The 24,775-nt window shown below is 26.4% G+C and overlaps 1 protein-coding gene across 3 annotated transcripts in view; it reads left to right on the top strand.

The window, feature by feature from the left end:
* LOC122855343 (myb-like protein P) overlaps positions 1-24,775 on the top strand; it is a 128,814-nt gene that overhangs the window by 1,686 nt on the left and 102,353 nt on the right. For all 3 annotated transcript variants that reach the window (XM_044156633.1, XM_044156635.1, XM_044156634.1), the window contains exon 2: positions 305-1,780. In XM_044156633.1, coding sequence (XP_044012568.1) covers positions 399-1,780 — 1,382 coding nt within the window. In that variant the 5' untranslated portion in view covers positions 305-398. The remainder of the gene's footprint in view (positions 1-304; positions 1,781-24,775) is intronic.

The raw sequence follows: 24,775 nt of genomic DNA, 5'->3' as shown, positions 1-24,775 counted from the left end.
AAAATATAATCTTTATAATATATTATAAATAATTTACAAAGTTAGCTAATTGAAACGTGACCTTGTTAAAGCATTAAATTGCCTCACAATTTATTACGACGTAATAACACCGATATAATGACATGTGATATCCAATCGTAATTGTGTAAACAATTTCAAGTATTATCAAATAAATTTTGTATTCAATTACATGTCTATTAATTTTCATCATAATAAAAATATGACTGACATAGTAAAATATATATAATCAGTTATTTATTTATTTTATTTAAAATAATAATATAATATTTTTTAAATATTTTAGAGAATGCCGAAGAAGCTAGTGGAGTTTCGGAGGCGTACACTTCGTTGTCCAGTGATGTCGGTGACGCGGAGCCTTGCACTGCTGGACCTGGACAATGGCCGGCAAGCCTGAGCAGTCAATTTCTCACCCTGCTCCTCCGAATCATCATCATACACAACAACATTATCATCAAAATTATCAAGACAATAATAATTGTCATGAACAACAACAACAACATCAAAATTTATTAAATAATCAAGAATTTAATGAAAATAGTGTTTTAGTTTATATACCAAATGACAATTACGCCTATCAACAATTATCTGATAATATTGAAACAACAAATTATCAACAAAATATTGATAATCAAACAACAACAACAGATGATATTTATGATAAATTAAATTATCCATGTGATAATAATACAACAATAAAAACAATCGATTTAAATTATCATCAAAATAATAATAATAAAATAAATAATCCATCAAATTGCAATGATAATAATAAATGTGAAAATAAAAAAAATAATAAAAAATATAAAAAAACGGAAAATAATTATGAAAATATAAGGGCGACTGGATCGCCCATTAACACAATAAAAATAGATAAAAATATATTAAATATATCATCATGTCTTGGGAGCGCAAATAGTCCAGTCCACAGTGATGCTGATAGTCTGAGTGGTACAAGTGATTCAGGTGTTGTTGTTGTTAATGATAATAATAATACATCATCATCGTCATCATCATCATCACCATCATCAACATTAACAACAGCAACAACAGCAACAATTAAATCAGCGCTCCCAAGTAATGCAATAATATTATCAGATATTGATGATAAATGTAATAGCTATGATAATTCATATGAAATATGTCATTTTGATACAAACGGTATTGAATATTTAGATAATTGTGCTAACAATATACAATTAAATGATGATTTATTGATAAATAAAAATTTTGATTGTGAAGATAATAGAGGCTGTGATTCAGTTAGATCGGATACCGGTGAATCAGCTTACAGTAGTAATATTAGTAGTCCAGATTGTCAAAGTGTTGTTGTACAAGTTAATTGTGACTCTGTTTGTTCATTAAATAGTGGTAGTTGTAGTAGTAATAGTAATAGTAGTAATAGTAGTATTAGTGGAGGTAATAATTGTGCTGGTGATACTATTAGTGTTTGTGGTACAAGTGATACTTGTTCTGATGGTGGTAGTTTGTGTGTGCAGCAGGCTGCACAAATTAATGTGCATAATAGCAACAATGTTGCATTGACTATGAATGATGGTGTGGTTTTGCAACAACAACAACAACAACAGCAACAACAACACTATCATCAACAGCAACAACAGCATCATCAGCAGCAGCAACAGCATCAGCACCAACAACAACAACAACAGCGCCATCAACAACATCATATACAATTAGCAGCAATTGCAGCACCAACTGGATGGAAGAGGATATGCACCAACGGGGTCATCATATATATAAGGTCAGTTTTTATTATTATTTAATTTATTTAACACAAAATTTATCAATCAATTAATCATCATCATGACTATTAAATAATAACAAGAAAATTAATTTAAAATAAACTTGTTAAACACATATACAACCCTCGATCAATCTTTTGAGGCATTTTAAATTTAAGGGTGTCTCTTGTGCATATCCCTGTACTTTCAATTTGTTTTTTTTTTTTTTTCGTGTTTGGGGCTGGTTTAGGATTGTAAATTTAAAGGGTGGACTATGAAACAAGATTAAGGAACGTGAAAGTTTGTATATATATACTGTAGCGATTTACAAATAATATCAAAAAAGTTTTCTAGGGTGTTGCCCAGTGTGGTGGTTCAGTTACGATGAGCATTTTGGGTCGTGCCAAATTTATTTGTGAAAGGCTTCCTGCCCACCCACTGATGTTTCCTTGTATGTCGATTGTGTCCCCTTAGGTAACCAATTTTTTTTTTTTATTTTTATTATTTTTCTTCGAACCCTATATATATAAGATAGAATAAAAAAAAAAAACTTAAATTTCTTTTTAAAAAAATCCTGAAGGCTAACGAAATTTTCCTTTTAAAGATTCTTTTTAGATTTTTTTTTTTTTTTTAACCTTTTCTTGTGACGTTTTTTGAGAACAAAATAAAAATGTCATGTTGAGTCTTTTTCTCTGGTAAAACATAGTTTCTATTTTTTTTTCTATATACAAAAAGTAATTTGCATAATATGAAATTTTTCATTTTTATATACTGTTGAATATTTATTTTTATATACGTGTGTATAATTTATTAGAATAAAAATATAAATAAAAATGAATCACATGATTTAAGTACAAGGGCATCCTCAGTAGCAGACGTTACGAGTTTTACAAGCAATCCAATGGGATCCCCCAAAAAAAATGAAAGGAGGCCATACCTTTTTCTTTTTTTTATTTTTGTCCCCTGGGAAAGGCTCCTTCCTCTTAGATACACGTGTGGCCCCGTAACCTTCGTCCTATTATCTCTCTGATTCACCACTCTAAAAAAAATAAAATTCCCAACTTTTATCTCATTCGATATTATTATTTTACATTTATAATTTATCGCATATATATATTATCATTTAATTTTAAACCATCAAAATCATAGAGTCCAATGTTTTTAGTTTTTAAGTATTTTTTTTTTTTTTTTTTTTTGGAAACACGTTTCGTGTTGTGAAAGAATAAAATCCTGTGGTCTTATTTCGTAATACGATATCATGAGGATCAATGAACAACAAGAGGGGAATGTAAATCTTTTCTATTGTATACGCATCGTATTTTAATAAAGCGTAAAAGGGCAACATAACTATCTCATTTGTGTTGGCATGTTTGACCTGGTCCATATCATGCTCTTTCGTTTTTTTTTTTTTCTATTTTTTTTCTTTTTAAATACTTGAGCCTCTTTAAAACGATCCTTTTTCTCTTTTTGGCTTGAATGGAAATCGGCGGGTGGCAGGAGTCACGGTTTAACAACTCTCTCTTCAAAGAGATTTAACCGAAAATTGAATAAAAATAAAATAAATTTAAAAATAGGAAAAACCACACATTTATTAGTTGATTTACCATATTTTTTTATTTTTATTTTTTATGAAATATGTATTTAGAGTAATAGTATACATAGAAGTAAATTTGGAGTAGTAGATAATTGTTTTTTTATTTTTTATTTGACCTACTGCGAAGGTTGATGAATAAATTGATAAATTCCAAAAAAGAAAAAATAAACTACATGGTCAAACAATGTTAAGAAATCTAATTTCACAGCAATATAAATATAATTGATGAGAGGGTTCAAAGAAAAAAGAATGAGGGTCTTTAAATGGATAGAAAAAAAAAAAACAATAGGAAATTAATATTTCCTAAAATCAAAACAAGGAAGAGTAGAAAAAAAAGGGTAGTTTAATATTGATAACAAATAAAATAATCAAAATTGTAATTGAATTGATAAAAGAATTGGTATTTTGTCTTAAAACCAGAGTATGTGTGTCTCACTGTGTTTTGATCAGTGATTTATGATGGTATGTTATAAATACCAACAGAGTGATGTACGACCATGACCACAGTGCCATCAGTTTCTCTTTCCTCTTCTTCCCTCAAAGCCATTGTCTTCATCACCAGTGTCCTCTTTTCCCTTTTACCACTAACCCTCACTCTTCATATACTGGCCCTTCAACATTTTCTACACGTGAATCGTTTCTTCCTTGATTTATAACACCATGAAGAATGATCTCACTTTTTTTTTATATTTTTGTTTGATTTTTATTGCGTCTATTTTCACACACATTGTTTAATCATATCGCCTATTCTTTTCTCTCTTTCTCCATTTTTTTTTATTGTTTAAATATTTGTTTTATTTAGTTTTTTTCTTCTTTTCCATATCTCTTTTTTATATTTGTCTTCTTCTCTTTTTTTTGGTTAATAAATTAGAGAAATGTTTTTTTTATTTATTTTTTTTTTATTATTAACGGTATCGTTGGTGAAGATCGTAAATAAATATCGACCGAATACTGGGTTAATTTCAAGGTCGTTGGTTAAACCCTCACGACAGTATAATTCCATTATTTTAAAATGCGTAGTTGGATAATTTATCATTTCATATAGTTTTTTTTTAAATTTCAATTATTTTTTATTTTTACTTCATGAATGCTCAGTTGACCTGATAATATTATTTTCAAATAAACAAATATTGATTTAGATTGTCTGGATAAATAAAAAAACAGTAATTATACTAAACAACAAACTGGCAAATAAATATACATTATAAAGGTATTTTCAATGATTACGCAAACGTGATAATTAATTGCACAGTATTCGTCTCTGTTTAATGAGTCTCATCGGGTCGTTTGCTAAACATGCCAAATCGTTGAAAACGTCATGAAAAACGTTACGAATTGCATTGTTGCGTGACTAAGCTGTTAATTTTCCGCAATCGTGTGATTCAATTTATATATTTTTCCACTCTGAATTATTTCTATTTATTTATATATTTTTTTTTATTTTCTTAATTATTTTATCTTTCTGCGTGTTTCATTTGAAATAATAATTATTCTTTGGTCTATGATTTTTCCAAGAAATATCATTATTAGCATATTACTCTAATCATTATTATTTAATTATTATTTTTTTTATTCTAAACATATTGATGTCCCAGATGTGCAGTCATGTATATTGCGCGTCAAGTCGATTGACATCTATTTTCAAGTATATAATTTTATTTATAATAACGGACCAGAGACACACAAAGTATCGTTTAAAAGAAGAAAAAAAAAATATTATCGTCTCATAAATGTTTGGCCTTGACCAAGTTCACATATGCGCGTTGAATATAGAAAAAATAAATCATAAAAAAAAATGTTAAAATCATCAGTTTGTATGTAAAATTATTCATTGACAAACGATGATGATGATGATGGAAGACCTTGTTGTTGTTGAAAAAAGTGTTGTCAGTGTCAATTATCACAGTAGCATGAATGGTCTAGGGAGTAGAGTATTTGCTTCTGGTGTTTCTGTTCTGAAGACTATGTGGGTTCGATTCCCACCAGCTTACAAAGTTACAAAGTTTCATTTTTCAAAAAAACATATTCTTCTCAATTGAAAAATTTAATTCACATCATGCTTCAATTTGTAATAATGATGATTGTTCAATGATGATGAATTATCATTGTTGAAATTTGGGGTCAGAGACAATCTTGCAGTTATAAGGGATCAACATACTGGGTACAATTCTATATGTTACCAATATTTGTGTCTCGGGAAGGTCTGAGATAAAGTCAAACAATAAAAAAATGATTATCATTTTAAATTGTTTCATGTTTCTAGAAGGACAAGCTTGTTATTGGGCTACGTTGATACCAGAAAAAGCGGGGAATCGATTAACTTAGGAAGCTTTAAATAGCTGAGGTTTTATTTGTTCGATTTTTATATATGCCGATGAAAAAATCACGTGACTAGCAATTTGAGTATAATCTGCAAGCTACAATTTATTATGTAGAACTCAATTCAGACTAATCTGTCTCTGGCCCTGTCAAAAATGAAACTGAGAACAATCATCATTATTATTTTTTTTTTTTGCTTTTATATAACATTTTGTAAATAAATGAAAATTCTCATGATTTAAATATTTTTACAGTTATGAGTCATATTCAAATGAATATATTGTTATTTAACAATTTAAATTTATAAAGATTGTGATCTTACTTTTGTCATTCGACGTCAGTACTTGGCATTGTTCGTCAAGTAATTGACTGAAACCTTCGAATGAAAAAAAACTTGGACTTGTTTTTTTTAATATTTATATTCTTTTTTTTTCTTCATTTTCTGTCTTCTTTATCGTTGTATCTCTGTTTGCATCCGGTCGTTACGTTTCAATTATTTCTTGAAAAATAAAATTATTATTTTTTTTTTCTAGTTTACGCATCTTTTTTCGTCTTGCTTATATACCAGCGTTAGATTATTTTTGGTTTGTCCTTGAGTTACTTTCCCGGCATTCTGTATTGAGTAATTTGAGCTAATTTTATTCATTTATTATTTAAAAATTTATAATATAAATTATTATCAATTTTACTCGTTTAAAATAATAACATCATTTTATAAATTTATTCTTTTTTAATTATTTGCAATGATTTAAGTTGATGATAATTTGTCAAACTGATTTTACATACATTTTATTATTTATCAAGTACTATATTGCGTGTGTGTCATGTATATGTGAATAATTGAAACTAAGATAACAATTATTGTGTAAAAAAAAAAAATAAAAACTTTTCAAACACAAAATAAATTTCACGCGATATTGCTTGATGGTTGCTCAAACAATTAAATAAAATTACTCTGTAAATAATGATGACAGTAAACATGACATACTTTTCCATTAGACGATGCAATCAATTTTTAACTATATGTATGCGTTTTTATTATATGGATGTTATAAAAATATATGTGCATACACAAATATTATAACAAAAAGATTTTTCCTTTTTTTTTTATCAATAAAAAATATAATTATTCTTCGAGTAATAAATACTGTTAATTGAAAAAAAAAAAAAAAAAGGAAAAATAGGTTATTGAAGAATAAAATATGCATGATTGATCTTGAGCTTATGAAAATAATATAAATTAAAGAGGTAAATGTTATTATTGCAAATTCAACGGGTTTGAACTAAATTAAAAGCGTAGGAGCGAAGGTAATTTGTGCTGATAACGAGCAACCCACGTAAATACAGAGTCCAACAGTGAGTAAAATAGAATGAACGAGTTTGTATATACTCTGGCCACATGATCGTCTTCCATTAAGAACAATATATATATATACAACTATTATTACATTTGTCTTCTCCCCATTCGACCATCAATTTTATTTTTAATTTATTTTTCCATATTATCGTGATTAAAATTTACCTACATAATAAAATACTTTACCGGATGTTGACCAAAATTCATACAATATATAATTACACGTACATAACTGACATTTTTTTTTTATGTAACTTGTATTATTATTTTTTTTTTTTTATAAATCACTACACAAACACGCAAATTGTGTTTATTCATTTAATAATTTATTGGTATTTTTTTTTTGTTATAGTTAATTATTTTTTTAAATCAATTTAACAATTTGTTCATTAAATTTTTTATTGACCTATTAATTTAACAATAATGTCAAGCATTATCGAGACCATTTGTGTTTTTTTTTTATTGAGATATATATTTTAACAAATTTTTATGGTAGAGTATAAAGTATTTGTAAAAAAAAAATATAAATCCTGCCACTTGAGAGAATATATAAAAATGATGATCCAGATAATCCTGATGGTTTAAACACCTCAAATTTTATTTATACTTTTTTTTTTTTTTGATAAATCTATTGACACTGATCCATGATACTGATTGTAATTAATTTTCGAAAGGTGTGTCATGTTTTGACAGATTTTATTATACATTATTTTTTTCTCCATGACAAAAGAAAAATGAAATCAATTTTTTTTTTAGTGGGTGGTCTTGTCAAAATAATCCCAGCTGACACAGCCAATAAAAAAAAAAAATCATTTGATGCATATTTTCAATTTATTTTCATGTAAAATTTATTGTTTTATTAAATTTTAAAATTATCAATTTGAACAACTATTATTTTCCATTTATATAAACATAAATATAAACATATTGTTTTTATTATTTTATTATTTTCTTTTTTTACAAGAGTCAATGTCAGTTTACCAGAGATAAGATTTCATTTTTATCTACTGTTTTTTATTGAACATTAAATATACATCTCATAATAATCATAACCAGTTTTTACATGCAAAAAAAAAAGTATATTTCCTTCTTGTATTCATGTATGCAATATGAATAATTTATTTTTTATTATTTTGGTTTTTTTTTTTTTTTTTTATTAAATGGATATATGTGTTGAATGATTGAAAATGTAGGGTATAGCTTGAGGCTTCTTGGAGGGATTTAAATAGGGGGGTTGGGTTTTATTGATGTGTCATGGACATTCAGATTATTATTACCTTGAAGAGAAGGTGGTGAGATAAAGATGCAGTTGTTGTGTGCTTTTTATTTAGCCATAAGTATATTAAAGAAAAACCTTGAACAATAACAACGAGTCCCCGTCCTTAGTCATTTACGAAGGACGACATGAAAAACCTTGAATGAAATACAAAACCTGTTTCAATTTAGCGACAATTTATTATTATCATTTTCTTTTTTTATTTCATTATTTTTATTTACCCTTATATATAAATATATATAGTGAAAAACTACTTTGATATTTATTATAATAATAATTTAATTTTCCTTTTTTTTTTTACTCCAATTTATTACTTGATGATATTTTTTTTATTTCGGTAGAATTTTCTAGGTTTATTGCAATGTTTTTTTTGTAGAATTTTTTCTTCTTTTTTTTTTTCTTCACTTGGGAAATGAATTTTTTTTTTTTGAGGTAAATTTACAGTACACTTTATTCCCCTGGGGAACAGCAACAACTTTGCTGCTTTTTGTCAAAAAAATAAAATAAAAAAATTACCAAGTTGGACCTTTTGTGTTCTTTTTATCGTTGCTTGGAGTCAAGTTATTTAATAATCTAAAAAAAGAAAAAAAATAGTTCTAAACTTTAGCGTTAACATTCGTGTTTTTTATCTAGATTATATTCAACACACACTCTAGAGCTTTTTTTTTTGTTTTTAAACTTATTTTTATATCAATTTTATGGTTACATTTAAAAATTTTTTTTTTTAGTAAATTATTATATAGTTTGTATGTCAGTTTATTTTATAAATCATTTGACTTGTTTTATTTATTTTTAAATATTTTTCTACAATCGTGAAAGTCAGTTACAGTGCAAATCGATCAATCTGTCTGATCGTGTGAAAGCTCGTCAAAGTGTTGACGTTGAAAAAATGAGTGCAAATAAAAAATATGCATTATTAAAAAATAAACAAATTCTTTTTTATATATACACAAAAAAAGTAAGACAAACGGTGGAAAGTACGATTGGTGAAAGTCACATTGATTCCATTCGTATATATCAAATGTTTGTGAATTTTATATATATTTTTTAACAGGGCAATTGTGAAAGTCAGTAGTTTAGTGGTTGAATATAATAATTATTATTACAACGGAAATATATATATATATATTCAACTTAAAATGGCATAAATTAATTTTGCTTATATTTATTTATAATTTTACATTGAAAAATAAAAATACATAAATCAAAATATATAAATAAATATATACTATAAATGTATGAGTTAAATATCAGGTGTTAATGACTTCTTTAAAAACAGAATACAAATAAATATCAAAATTAAAAGAGTTTAAAAAATAAAAAACCCAAATTTAATATTTATATATGTAATCAAATTTTAGCTTCAAGCGGAGATAATTTTTCATCATGATAAATTTTGTGTGAAGGGTCAGATGATGTGGGTGGTAGAAATAAAAAAAGAAGGGATGATGATGATATATTTATTTTTTAAATATAAATTATAAAAAATCAAAAAAAAAAAATGTGATAATTTATGTAGTTAACCAACCGTTAATTATTTCACAATCCGATTGAAATTCACTTTCAGTTATTTAACATTTTTTTTCCCTTTTTTTTTTCCTTTTTATTTTTGTATAAATTAACACTGATTCTCCATAATTACGACAAATACCTTTGCGTCTTGAATTAAATTCCAAAACTAATGGAATAATGTATTAACCAAAAAAACAAAAAAAACAGATTATTTTATTTTTGAATCTTTTTGAATTAATTCAATGAGGAAGAGAAATTAAAATATATTTATGGTTAAAAATCAATGACAAATACCGTTGGAATTGAATAAAATATTCTGTGTTTATATTCATAAAAAAATTCCAATGATATTTTTGAGATTTATTTTCTTCACTCAAGTGCGAAAAAATTGTAAAAGTTGAGTGATGAAAATAAAAATAAAAAAAAAACGAGAATTCTTGACGAATTTTTTTCTTGCGGCAAAAAAAAAAAAAAAAAAGGGCCAAAGATTGTGAAGAGTAGTGAAGACAAGAAATTCCAAACATAAGGAGCATATTTTTTTTTTCCTTATATATTTTTTTTTTCGCTGGTATTTTTTTTTTTGTGCAAGCTCAACCACGAAGTCTGTCAAGAATTGGGAAGTAGTGCCACTTGAGTCTTTTATTCTCCCTTCTCATATATATTTTTTTTAACACTAATATTTTTTTTTTTTTTTTTTGCTTTATTGAACTTGTTTATTTATTTATTTTTTATCACAAAAATTTATTTCTTTTGCTGTTATACGCCTGTACGAGGTGATGATGGGTCCACGTGTTTCAAAAAAAAAAAATTTTCTATATATTTTTTTCTTAGACACTCAAGCGTGAAGGTCGTCAACGTATTCGGGTCGTTGAACACGAAAATACTTTTGATATCTATTATTGGATAAAATTGATAATTTTTATTTCTCCAATTTATTTATTTTTTGGGATATATACATTCATCATTCTGTCATTTTAATAATGAAATATAATTCAATGCTACATAGTCGTCCGAATTTTTGATTTATTTATTTATTTTTTCACCCGAATTTTTGCCTGTGTTATGAGTTTTTTATTTCGTTTGACGATATTGGAATTAATTGTGATTAAAGTCATACATGCACAGTTTGCAGATTAACACAAGCGACTCGCAATTTATATTTTTTTTTTCATTTTTATACACACGTTCATGTAGAAATATACACCCATATATATGCAAGTGTTATTATCACAAACCAGTATTTCTTCTCTCGGTGTTAAATGTGTCAGTTTGCCATCGAAATTGTCCGTATCCAATTAAAATTTCTGCAATGTATAACAATTTATTATTTATCATCATCATTAATAGCTTTTTTGTTTTATTTTCTTTCAAAGTCAGTACTTTGTTTTTTTTTTTTCATGTCGACCTTTAATTACCTTGTAATAATAAAAAATTTTTGCAATGAATAAAAGAAGGTAGAAAAATAAATAATTAATATAAAAAAAAAAGTAAAAATTAATTACTCAATCAAGTAACAGTGAGATAATTAATTTTATTTAAAAAATAAAAATAAAATTGACTGCGCCAGTGTGCTAAAATAGATGTAGCAGACATGTATGTATAAAATATATATTAAATAGAAAATGTGTAGTTTAAAATGGTCAGTGTGGGTGTGAGAGTAGGATGAGTTAAAATAGTTGGGGACAGAATGAACGACGTCGAGCTCTCATTGATTGCGCGAAATCGAGGTTTCCTGCCGCTTCTCTGGCCATTGTCTGCTTCACTTATTGTATCGTTGGTGTTTTGTGTTGCTGGTAAATTGGCAAGTGCGCCTCGTAATCAATAGACGAACGGGAAAAGAGGTGGTTGATCGATAAGAGGAATGAGAGAGGACTGGTGTTGGGATTCAGTATATATAGGGTTGTGTGGATGATGCTCAAAAACGTAACGAAATGAACGTAGAAATTGGAAAATGTTGATATACGAAATTGTAGAATCACGAATAAAAGAGAAATGCAGAAATGCGAAAAGGGTGTAACAACCATCATACTTTTATTTATTTATATTTATCCGTTTTTTTTTTTTTTTCATTCTACTGATGGACTACCAGTAACAGAAGTACAAACGATGTAATGAAATGCCGGATAACGATGAAAATGAATGAATAGACCAAGAAATTTATAATCCATTTTTTTTTTTTTTTTTCACGTTTCATGTCAAGGGGATTCGTTATATTATTTATTTATTTAATTTATTTAATAATAAAAGAAATACTTTTGTATATAAAAATTTAAAAAATGACAGATGAAAATAAATAGTTGCAATAGTTTTTTTTTTTTGCGATTGTGTTGATATGAATTTGAAAAGTTGAGAAAAAAATGAAATAATAAAAATACAACATTATTCATACAATGATAAAATGTCTCTCTCAAAAGTCATCTTTTCAAAGTAAATATTCACAATTCGAGTTGAATAAAATAGAAAAATAACAGTATAAAAATATGAGAATATATATTTTTTAGTATATTTCAGTGTGTATCGATCGTTACACGCGCTGCTGCGCAGAATTCTATCCAATAATAATAAAAATATGCTGCTGGTGCTTTTTTTTTTTTAACTTTATCATTTTTTTTATTCATTGTTGTCCTCTCTGCCTCATGATCCGTTTGTCGATACTTACACTGCATTGAATCCATTCGCCCATCAAGCACCACAAATTCGGTAAAAAGCTTTTATAAATATATTTTTTTTTTTATTTAAAACTTTCATTGGTTAAATATAATGTTTAGTTTGTAAAACAAAAAGATTGAATATAAAAATATGAGCTTTTTATAGCTTGATGGTATACATAATAATATTTCAAAATAATATATATAATAAAAATATAAAACGTTATACAAATAGTATATAGCTGGCTGATGTATTTCGTCTCGCCAGATATTCTATTCTCGTTTCATTTTGACTATTTGCCTATATATTTTCTATAAACTCTCCTACACGTATCACATCGCTTGAATAGCTTTTTGTTGAAAAAGACGAAGAAAAAAAAAATAAATCTTTTTAAAATAAAATCTATTGGCAATGATGTGATCGTAAATCATCCCTGTTGAAAAAATAATAATAAAAAAAAGATCATCTAACGGCTACCTTACAAACTTTTTTTGCATGTCTTTTTTGACTTTTTTATTGTTAATACTACGACTGGATGCCACAAAAGATTTTGATCTGAGCTTCTTACACCCTCTACTTCTTTGTGTTCTATTTGCCCTGCTGAATCAACAAAATTCAACCAACTTTCTCCCTCTTTTTTCAAATAAAACTCAACAGTCTCGAGTCAATTCAATTTTCAAAAACAAAGACAAAAATAAAATACATAAAAAAGATCAACAAAATTGTATACAATTTCCATTATTTCACATTTGTTTGGCATAATTTAATGGTGATGTATTGAAATTTGATAGATGGTAAATTCAAGAGGGATCATATATTCACAAGGGGTTGAAATATTTTTACGTTATTTTGTATTTTGTTGATTGACGGTCGGTAACAGAGTAAACGAAATATAAACGAATGTCGATAACTGTGTCGGTAAGAGACAAGTTTGACGAAAATCAAGACAATATATATATACATAATATTTATTGTCTATTTATCTGACTAACATCCGTCTATGTTTGCTTTGTTGACTTGTATTATGTGTTAGTATACATACATTGACACTTAAAATACCCTGGGAAACTGGATGTGAATGAAGTAAATCGATATATCCTCGGAAGTGCATTGGACGAAACGTGATCTGCCCGGGGATGCAATTTTGTTCCGGATATATACTGGGAGTTGCTCGACGACGACAATATTGGCAAAAAATGCACTCAAGTATATCTCATTTTTTCGACATACTTTTATTAAAATAATTATTCATAAAAATTGAAAGAATCAGATGAAAAAAAAAAAACAAGCACAAGTAGAATAATTGAACTAGATATTTTGCTTGTTAAAAAATAAATGCAATTAAAATTTTTTTGACAAATCTAATCAAATAAAAATTTAATTCTTTTTTTATTTTTTATTTTTTACAGTGTTGGCTAATTTGTAGATGCATATTAAATTTATATAAAATATTATTTAACATTTTTTTTTGCCTTGACAAATGCGCGCGCATCAATAAATATTTATTGACGCAAGAGACGTCAGAATGGGACACATTGCTAAAGATACGAATATTCTATTTCGTTTAAAACGCACGCGCATTTGTAAGGAAGTGTATTCGTATAACAGCTTCGAACTTTAACTTGGGGAAATCGTATGTATTATGCAAGACACACAAAAGGCAGATAGTGGTTCCTTTTGGAGACCAGACAAATAGATAAATTCAATACATGCATACTATTTTATTATATTTTAGACATGTTTCGTTGAATATTTTCAAAGCGGATATAAAAATACATACAGATATCGACCCTGAAAAATATATACTGCATCTGTACAGCAATTTCAACCGATGCCACAAAATGACACAAATATATTTTGCAGAATATTTATTTCATTTGCTTTTTTTTTTGTACTACAAACTTTCTATTTTACAACTCAATATATACACAAACTAATAAAGTTGTCATGTTAAAATACAAGTCAATTGTGTTATAAACATGAACAACAAAAATATGATTAACTGGTTGTGAAACTTGAGTTATACCGGAATTCATGGCTTATTTCGGGTTGAAAGAAATATTTGTTTTTTTTATTATTTTCCATTATTGTCGTGTCAGACAGGATACACACACAAATTAAATTGAAAACTATGATGCACGATTATGACAACACAATATAAAAAAAATAATAATTCAATGATACTTTTATTAAATATAATTTTGGATAATAATGATTTTTTTTTTTTTCAAAACTATAAATTTATCATCATACATAATAATGGTCAAAGAAAAAAACATTTATATTTTTTTTTAAAAACTAATAATTTTTTTTTATAATATGGAAATATATTTAAGAGTTATAAATCAAAAATATATATAATATAGCATATTCAGGATAGGTTATAGTGTGGTTTTTTTTTTTTTTTATTTTTTACTTTTTTTGTCTTGTAAAATGCTTGTTCCAGTCGAATCGATATCAACGGGTGGTCCCCGCGGGTATATCAAATCCGGTTATTGTTTTCAAATACCCAAAGCAATAAGTCGATCAACAACTATTCCAAGCAAGAGTCTATAAACTATTATTTATTTGTATGTGTTTATGTACCACCCTGTGTCCGGTCAACTGAAAGTGGCTTGGAAGACAAACGAGTACATATATACTGCAAATCATGTGACACAGAGGTCCGTTTTATTATTTTTTTTTTTCATATATAAATTTTGCCCTTTTATTCAATACCAGGTGCTTTGAAATCTTTCTCTCACGTAGCAAAGTCATGCACGAGAAATATACAAAAGATAAAAATAAAAAATGCGTTTATATTTTTTTTTTATTGAAATTTTCCATTATTATTTTAGTTTACTCTCACGATTTTTAAATTTACCCTCGATTTAATATTCAAATAATCAATGAATATCTATTGACTGGTTTTTTTTATTTTATTGTTTTTGCATTTTATTGTTGCATCAATGTTTACTTGACAAAATATATCTACAATTTTATTTATTCATTTTTTTTTTTCACTCAAAAAGATATATCGTCAGTTTATTCCATTTTATTATATTGTGTACTGTCGTCGTCCACATCTTGCTGCATCGTGTCTTGGATTTTATTATTTGCCATTCTCTGCGAACTCTGATGGATAAAAAAAATTGTTTTTTTTAAATGAAAAAAAAAACCACCGATGGCTAAAAAAAAAGCTTGTTGATATGAATAAGTAATATCGTGGTTAAAAAAAAAATGAAAAAAAAAATATTGAATGTCGCATCACGATTGTATATAAAATACATCTTTTGCACGAATGTTTTTACCCATTCCTGTTGTCACAAATATACACACACAATTTTGCAATTCTCGTATTGAAAAAAAAAAATAAATAAAAAAATACTTTGCAATATTCAATTACATGTTGGTATACACTTGACTTGGGGTGTATATCTTTTTGATCCTGAATGAGTTGAAAAAAAAAATCTGAAAAAGCATGTCTTTGATCGTAAAAAAAAAGAAAAAAAAAATTGAAATAACCGATGAGTCATGTGAACCGAATTGCCTCTCACTATGCTTTCGGCATTGGATATAAATTTCAAAAAAATTCAACACTTTATTATTACTGTTTAATTGAAACAAAAATGTGAAAGTAACTGGTGTATTTTTTTTTAATATACTGATGATAAAATTATTATTTAATAATACTGTATTGTTAATGCAAAAAAAATCAAGTAATAATTTATGAAAAATATTGACGTTTTGATGAATAAAAAAAATTAATTTCACGATGATGAATAAAGATAAATATAAAATATGTGAATAATGATTCTGTCAGCGATATTTTGTTTGTGTATATTTCATGAGTATATTACTTTAATGAATAAACTCACAGAGGGTTGTCTGTAAAATGTATTCAAGCAACAAGCAACTTGTACTGCCATTTATGCACTTACAAATGCCTCAATGAGTGTCTATTAACTAAATACTCGGAAAATGTTATCGTTCATATATATTTATACACATACTATAAAATAATTATCTTAGCTATACAAGATGCATGCATATTCCAACTTGAATACATATTCAAAATCATCGTTAATTTTCTTGTCTACCCCTTGTGCACATTTTGTTGATAATAATATATGTAAATTTATAAATTTAGTTTTGATGAGAAACAAAAGAATCATAATAATTGTAAAAAAAAAAAGATCATAAATGCAAATTTGTATTTTGAGCTTTTTCTCAATGTGACCTTTTTAACATTATTATTATTTAGCTTTTTATTTTGACGCAAGTGCGTCAGCATATTTTATATATATTATCTATCTTTAGAAAATTTTTTTTTTTACGTTAAACAAATTTTGAAGAAAAAAATGATCCTCATAAAATAGCGGTTAACTGGAATTGGATCCGACGAATTTCATCTCATTCTTCACCCCTTGCTCTATTTTATTTTTATTCTTTTTTACTTGCTTTTATTATTTCTTGTTTTTTTATTTTTTATCATTTTTTTTTTCTTCACTTGGTAGAATCGTCAGTGACCCCGACCTCTGATCCTTGAATTAAATCGTATAAAATCTTTTTTTCTCTCTTGATTTGTAATTTTATTTTTTTTTATTTTTTGTTTTTCCTTTTTTTTTTATTTTCCCTTATATACATTGCCAGTGCGAGAGCTGCAATTTCACCAAGGTTAAACAAGTAAAAAAAAGTAAAAAGCGAGACAAAGTCACACAAGTATTATGAGATGATCGAGCCAAGGAGAAACGACAATGCTAGCAATTCCCGTGTGCACCCGACATTGCCCAGGGCATTCCACCTTATATTCCATTATCCTTAACAGTTTTTTTTTTTATTCTGAATTTTTTTTTTTATGTTAACCCGAGGGATCTAGATTTTCCATATACATTGGGGACTATTGCTAAACGAAAAATAACTTTACGGATTAATTGAGAGAAAAAAAAAATAATAAAGCTTATACTACCCCTAAAATTTCGATGAATAAATTTGAAGAAATAAAAAGTTAAAATAGTAAAATTAGAGAAAAATAAGATTATGAAATCAAATGGAAAATGAATTAAAATAAGTTGCAAAGAAAAAAAAATAACCACAGTAACAAATCGATAAAACTGGGTGATCGGAGGATACTATATTACTATTGAGCATTCATAAAATAGTAGTGGCAATGGTTTATCCACTCCATCTAAAAATTTATACATAGGTATTTAAAAAAAAAGCAAATAAAATAAATAGGGTCTTTTTTTTTATTTTTGCGTACATATAAAATTGTATCAATGTGGTAAAAAATAAAGAGTGTGTTGTATAAATGTGAGGCGATCAATGCGATGCGTTCTTTCCAGGCAGACAAACTCTGACCAATAATATATATGTATACATATACGGAAAAAAAAATCTAAAAAAAAAAAAAATACCTCAGTAGACTCAACGGTTTTAAAACATAGCAAAACGAATATGCGCAAGGGGTAGGGGGTAAAATTTGATGGGTTTTGTAGGGGAGGTTTTTTATTCCAAGCATCGTCACATCGACCCGCTTCATATCCAATTCTTTTTTACCACTGTATTCACAGTGTTACTTCAATTTTAATCAGTACGAAAAAAAAAAAAAAATCAAAAAAAAAAGATAATAATAATTTCTTTTACGCGCGTTTATAAAAATAATTATTCAAAAGAAAAAAAAATTATGTTTGAAGTACATTTGTGTATTGGTATTAATTGTGAAAATTTAAAAAGTCAAATAAACATGCGATATCACACAAAATTATAATGGAAATTGTGATAACAAAGTGTAGGTAAAATAATATGATAATAATAATAAGAGCGATCCAAGGGAATGAGTGAAAAGTGAATTGTAGATGAGAGAGAAAGAGTGTGTATATATATACGATTGTAGAATAAAATAAAAAAAATAAGAACAGAATTTAGAGCTGGTGAAAATGTGTGGTGTGGTGGTGGTAGTTGTAGGGTGGAAAAAGGAGAGCCAATTAATTTTACGATGGCAAACAGTGAGACTGTCGCAACGCTTGGTTGCTGCAGTTCACCGAAGTAATTAAACTTTAAATTGTTTTGAAGAACAATAACGGTGTCTCGGTGCTTTGGTTTTGCGCGTAAAGGAAAGACAGAAAAAAAGAGAAAAATTGAAAAGAAATACACAGAAAAAAAAAAAAAAAAAAAAAAAACACCAAGAAAACGACAAAGAGAGTTAAGAAGTTAATATTGAAGTAAAATAGAGAGGAGTAAAATGAAGAGAGGTGATTACCAAAGAGTCTATATATTAAGTCAAAGAAAGAAATTGAGAAAAACCGAGTAAAAGAGAGAAAGATTATTTACGTAATAAGGTCCACAAGGAGTAACGAGATTCGAAAATTCTTGTCTTCTTGTATTATTTTCAAGATCTTTCATGACATTCCACTGAGATTGGGTGCGGTTGTCAAGATTCTTAATCACTTTAAACCATACCTATTGTTTAAAAAATTCAATGAGACAACTTAATTTATCTCTATATATATTTTTTCAAATTAAATTATATTTTTTTATTATTATTGACTTTAATGTATATTACACAAACACGCGAGGTCACTTGTTATTTCAATTGATCTACTTGTAACATGAAAACAATCAAGCTTGCTTGTACATATATACACATAAATTTCATGACGAGTTATTTATTACAATATCATAAAATATTTAAATTTTTATTTATATTTTTAATTATAATATTGATTATAGTAGTAGTAATTATTATTTTATTAATTTTTAAATTTATATTGTTTTGGTTTTAAAAGCTTAATATTTCTAATTAACCGAGGCAATGTGGATTCAAGTAAGAATATATAAAGTAAGAAAATATGATAAAGGATCATAAAAGAGCCGCAGGGTTGTGTGTAAATTTGTGTATGTGTGTATATTGTGTGAAAATAAGTCGAGGTTTTCTGCCTCCCACAAATTCATTACTTGGGGGAAAAGAGGATTCATTTGGCCTCATATTTTCTCTCTCTTTTATTATATCCACACTCTCAGTTTCTTTTCTATATACACATATACAATACATATTGAATAGAAAGAGATGCACCAAAACCACTAATTATAACTGTGATCATACCGTGCATTAACTCTCCTCGCACAGTAATTATTAATGAGAACATGAGGTATCGTATTACTTAACATGTCTGTGTATGTGTTTTCGTTGCTCTTGCTCTTCATACAGCTAACTATTTACTAGTAATTGGAGATCGTCTATCTTGTTGAACTACTATACATTTTATATTTTATATATTCTTTAATTTATTTCATTAATAATATATACATATATATTTTTTGTTTTAAATTATATCTTTATTATAAAAGAAATTAAATGATTTTTTTTTTTCATTATACAACTCACAAATTATTATTTTTTATAAATGAAAAAAAAATAAAATAAGAAAGGTTTTTATGCAGTTATAAAGAATGAATAAATAAGAATAAAAAAAAAAAAAAATTGTGTAATGCATTTTGATTGCACTTGGTTTGTTGAGAGTTCAACTGGCGCAGTTTCATTTTGAATATAATGTCTGACCAAAAACCGGTTATTTCCCTTGACCCAAATCTTCAAAGCATCACATATAAATAAAATTAAAAAAAAAAAAAAATGAAATACATATCCAGAGAGATAATTTAATTCTCAATTCGTGCGTTGAGCTTGTCTTGTTATTTCTCAATACAATATTCAAGACTTGATTTCTTTTTTCTTTTTTTTTTGATTTCATTTCTTTTTGATATTTTGTATTTATTATCTGATGAATAAATATTATTAAGTTTATTCTATATCTTTCATCAATTTATTTTTCTTTTGTAAACTTGATAAATTGTGGCTTTTTATTTTCTCTCTCTCTCTGTCTTTCTCTCTTGACTAACACGCAAGTGTATATATAGTGCACAAAATTGTAATCACAGTGAGCTCAACTTAAACTATTCATAGCACGCGCACAATGTCGTGGTTGACACGTTTCTTGTCGTTGTTGTTATTTCAGCGTGCATTGGTCTGTGACCCTTTTGGTTGTTGAACTATCAGGCATACAACATTTCTATCAAATGACCACAAAAACGCAATGATCAATTGTATTTGTTTTTTTTTTTTTTTTACAACACAAACTTGAACCATTTAGTAAAATATTTATCTAAAATATCAATAAACATTATTTATGTTTTGAAAAGAGTTTAAATATAATAAATGCAACGATCAAACAAGCATGTAAATTATTATTATTCTTAAGTCAAGTATGTTTTGGGACAAGTATCGCGTGACAAAACAAAAACATTTGTGAAAGACCGAAAGGTTGTATTGACTGGTAAATATATTCGGTCAGTTAAATTGCCAACGGGGGCATTCACATAAATGAAAGTGTGAAAAAAATAATATAAATAAATATATAAATAAAATATATGAAAGTTTTTTAAGGTATATTATTTTTAAATTTTTTATTTTTTTATAAAATAAATATATTTTTTATTATCAACAAAAAATAAATAAATAACGTTGTTTGAAATATTAATAATTAGTTTAATTTTTTTAAATCATGTAAATTATTTAAATTGATATTGCAAGTTTATAAATTTATTGACATTATTGATGGTCTATTATTATTATTTTTTTTGAACTCGATCATCGCGTGTATGCCTGCAAGATTCAGAGTAATAAATTTATCATTAATATTGTGTGTGTGTGTATGTGTACGTTAAATAAAAAAGTATATTGCGCATAAAAAGATCATTGGTATATGTTGTATGTTGAATATAATGTTCACCTCTGTAAAATTCAATACCTGATTTTATTGGATTTTTTTTGGTTGAGTTAAAACACCCCCACTGTGAAAATTACATGTATGAATATGTTTGTATGTGAGGGAGCTAAAATAAAATGATAAAAAAAAAAGCCCTGAAGTAAATTTATGTAATTCTCGAAGCCTCTGGGGCTGTTGAGAGTGTCGATTATCCTCTTAATGTATGTGTATGTGTGTATACTTGGATGCAGATCAGTAGTGTTAAGTTACAATCACCCCTACACCCCTTTAAAAACAACACAGTTATTTTTCAGGTGCTATTTTGTATCGGGTTACTAGGAAAGTCATGTATTTATTTCATTTTATTTCTGTATTTCTATTATTTATCTCTCTCTTTTTTTTTTTCTTAAAAGCTAATTTTCAAGATGAATAACACTTGTCACCGTTATTGAATATTAAAATTTTATTTTTCATAAATTTTTATTAAAAAATATAAATATTTAAATAAAGACAAATATATTTAAAAATAATTTGTTTTTTCTTAATTTTTAATCAATTAATTCTAAAATAATTTTTATGATGTTTGAGTTACCAGTTTTTTTTTTATTTGCGTTTTAAAAACAAGTAAAAAAAAAAGAGGAAGGATTATTAGATGTGAGAATTTAAGACTATATAGACAAAGAAAAAAGAGAGAATATTATTTGCGTATTGTATATTTGATTTTGTAAATATTTAATATTATTTATCTGTATAGAGCAGACTTATAGATAGACGTCATTGGCCTCGTAAATTTAAAAGTTATTCTGAATATCATTGAGTTTAATATCTTTTATTTGGCCCCAGGTTCTAAACATCTTGACGTTGTGATTATAAAACACGTGCTTCTGGCAAAATCCACTTTTTCTCATCTCCATCATCTGATTTATAATGCCAATTCTAAAATTGTTCGACAAGCATTCAACCGGATGCGCATCGTCATGCTACTGAATATAATCAAATAAACATATATATTTTTCTGACATCTGTTCTATACACACACATATATCCACATAGTCATTATTAAATTCTTAAATTGACCCCAATCCACTTACAACTGATTTTTTTTTTTAAATATAAATAATACAATAATAACAAGTTTAAATAAAATATTGACAAAGTGTTATTAATTTAATTTATTTATTTTTTTGTTGCAGGTATGTTAAACCCTCATCAAATTGATCTAGATATATACAAACAGCCACTTGAAATAAACCTGAATTTAAAATAAAGGTAAGGTAATAAGAAAAATAAGAAAAAAATAGTTTAAAAAGTATCCATATGTCAAGTTGTAAATTCAATTCGTCGATGAATTGCTAATTTTTTTTTTATTTACCATATCAAAGTACAATGGTTGTTGTTGTTGTTGTTGTTGTTGTACTTGAATTGATAAACGTGCAACACATAGATTGAATTAATTTTGACACACGATTTTTCAAAGCCAGTGTATATATTTTATATGCCATTTTATTTATACAATAAAATTGGTAATATTAAATGCAAAATAGCATTAACTTGACCTCATTCTTCACCGCATTGCGACGTTTTACAAACTACTATTACTAATTTTTTTATATTTTTGATTCAATTTTTTATTATCAAGCTTTTACTTTAATAACTTAATAAGTTAATAAATAAAAATATAATGATTTTTAAATTACCTTGTATTGTATACATATATATACTTTTACTCCAGATATTTTTTTTTATAAACAAATAAATATCATTATTTTAAAAATGATAAAATTTTTTTAGATTAAGATTAGGGATTAATTGGTTTAAAGTTTCAAGGTATCGATATTTATTTGTATAGGAATGATATAGTTAGATTTTATTGCGAGAGTTGTGTATTATGTTACGTGAATATATATGCATAAGGATTTAAAAAATAAAATTGCAATGTGACTGTCGATTATGTGGCTCGTCTGGGCGTCAACTAGGAAGCCCTGTCACTCATTTTTACTCGATGAACGGATTATAACGCGAACTGAAGCCCCATGTGCATTATAAAACCCCTTTTTTTTTTTTTTACGTTATATATTTTTTATTATTATATACCAAAGTCTATAGAGTTTAAAAATAAAATAAACATATGGAAAACAGATTAATATTTGTCTGACAAAAAATAATAAATTAATTTGAATTATTATTTTTCATTTTAAATTTAATACATTTAATTTTACAACAAACATTGTTGCATATATAATGAAATTCAACTCAATTTTTTTTTTCTTTATAATGATAGTTTTTATATACAAACATAAAAAGTTGCATGTCAATGTATAAAAATCACAAAATGCGAGCGTGCACAATATCTGCTTGTTTGACACGACAATTGTTGGGATATAATAATAAATACAAAAGGGCGGAAAGGAAAAAAAAAAAGAGGGCTAACTATATAGGTACATGATCTTGTTTAAAAAAAAGAAAATGCAAGATTGAGTATAAATAAATTGAAAGACTCGTCCACGCGTCTTAAATCCTCCACATAAAACAGCTGCCATATATATTATTATTTAAATTATTTATTATTTTTATGATTATTTTTTTTTTTTATCGGAAACATACATGTCATACAAATATTTATGCCAATATATCTTTCTATTAGAGTTTAACTTTCACCCTGATGACAAGCGTCATGATTTCAATCGACCAATAACACACTTAAACATTCACAAATCACTATCGCGCGAATTTAATCTCTTATTTTTATTATTATTACGTATTATATATAAAAATAAAAAATTTTATCGAGACTGTAAGCCGACAAAACAAAAGATATTTATTCACAGCTACATGTATTTTTTTTTTGTTTGCATAAATAAAATAAATATATATTTTTTTTTGGTGAAAAGAGAATGTATCGAAATCACGTAAATTATTGAATTAAATATTTCGTCTTTAAATAAATTGCTTGAGGCAATAAAAAAATATAAAAAAAAAAAGTAAATAAAATAATAAAATTAATGTTCACAAACGTACCATTAATGTCATTATATTTGAGGGGTGATTAAGCGTAACAACATCGTCGCCATCAAAACACTTTCACCAAGTTTCAATAGTTTCTCAAAGTGCGTTTATGTATACATACATATATGGACATGTAATTGCATTTTGTTTATTATGATAACCGCAATGCAATTATTTCAATGGTTGGTCAGTGATTGTATACTTAAAGTCCTCATTTTTATTTTTACCAATACCTTGAGGCATTATCATTTTATATATATTTTTTTTTCATTCGAGCGTTAAAGTAACGAGTAGTTATAAACGATGTAATATGAGTTTATTCGATTTATTGCATTATCATAATTATTAGATTGTAATTTACCGGATGTCACATTGCATCATACACTCAATTAATTTTCATATAAATAAATACACATCGATTTTGTTTAAAAAACAATAAATTTAAAACATTTTATTTTTTTTATGTTTGCTACACTTATATGGAAACGTAATCATCAAACTGAAAAAATATTTAACTCATTGTTTTATAACCAAGAAAGCAAGAAAATTTATTTTATT

This window comes from Aphidius gifuensis, linkage group LG4 (assembly GCF_014905175.1).
Source record: "Aphidius gifuensis isolate YNYX2018 linkage group LG4, ASM1490517v1, whole genome shotgun sequence".
NCBI lineage: Eukaryota > Metazoa > Arthropoda > Insecta > Hymenoptera > Braconidae > Aphidius > Aphidius gifuensis.
The sequence above is the reverse complement of the archived record's forward strand: the minus strand, read 5'-3'. Positions and strand labels throughout refer to the sequence as shown.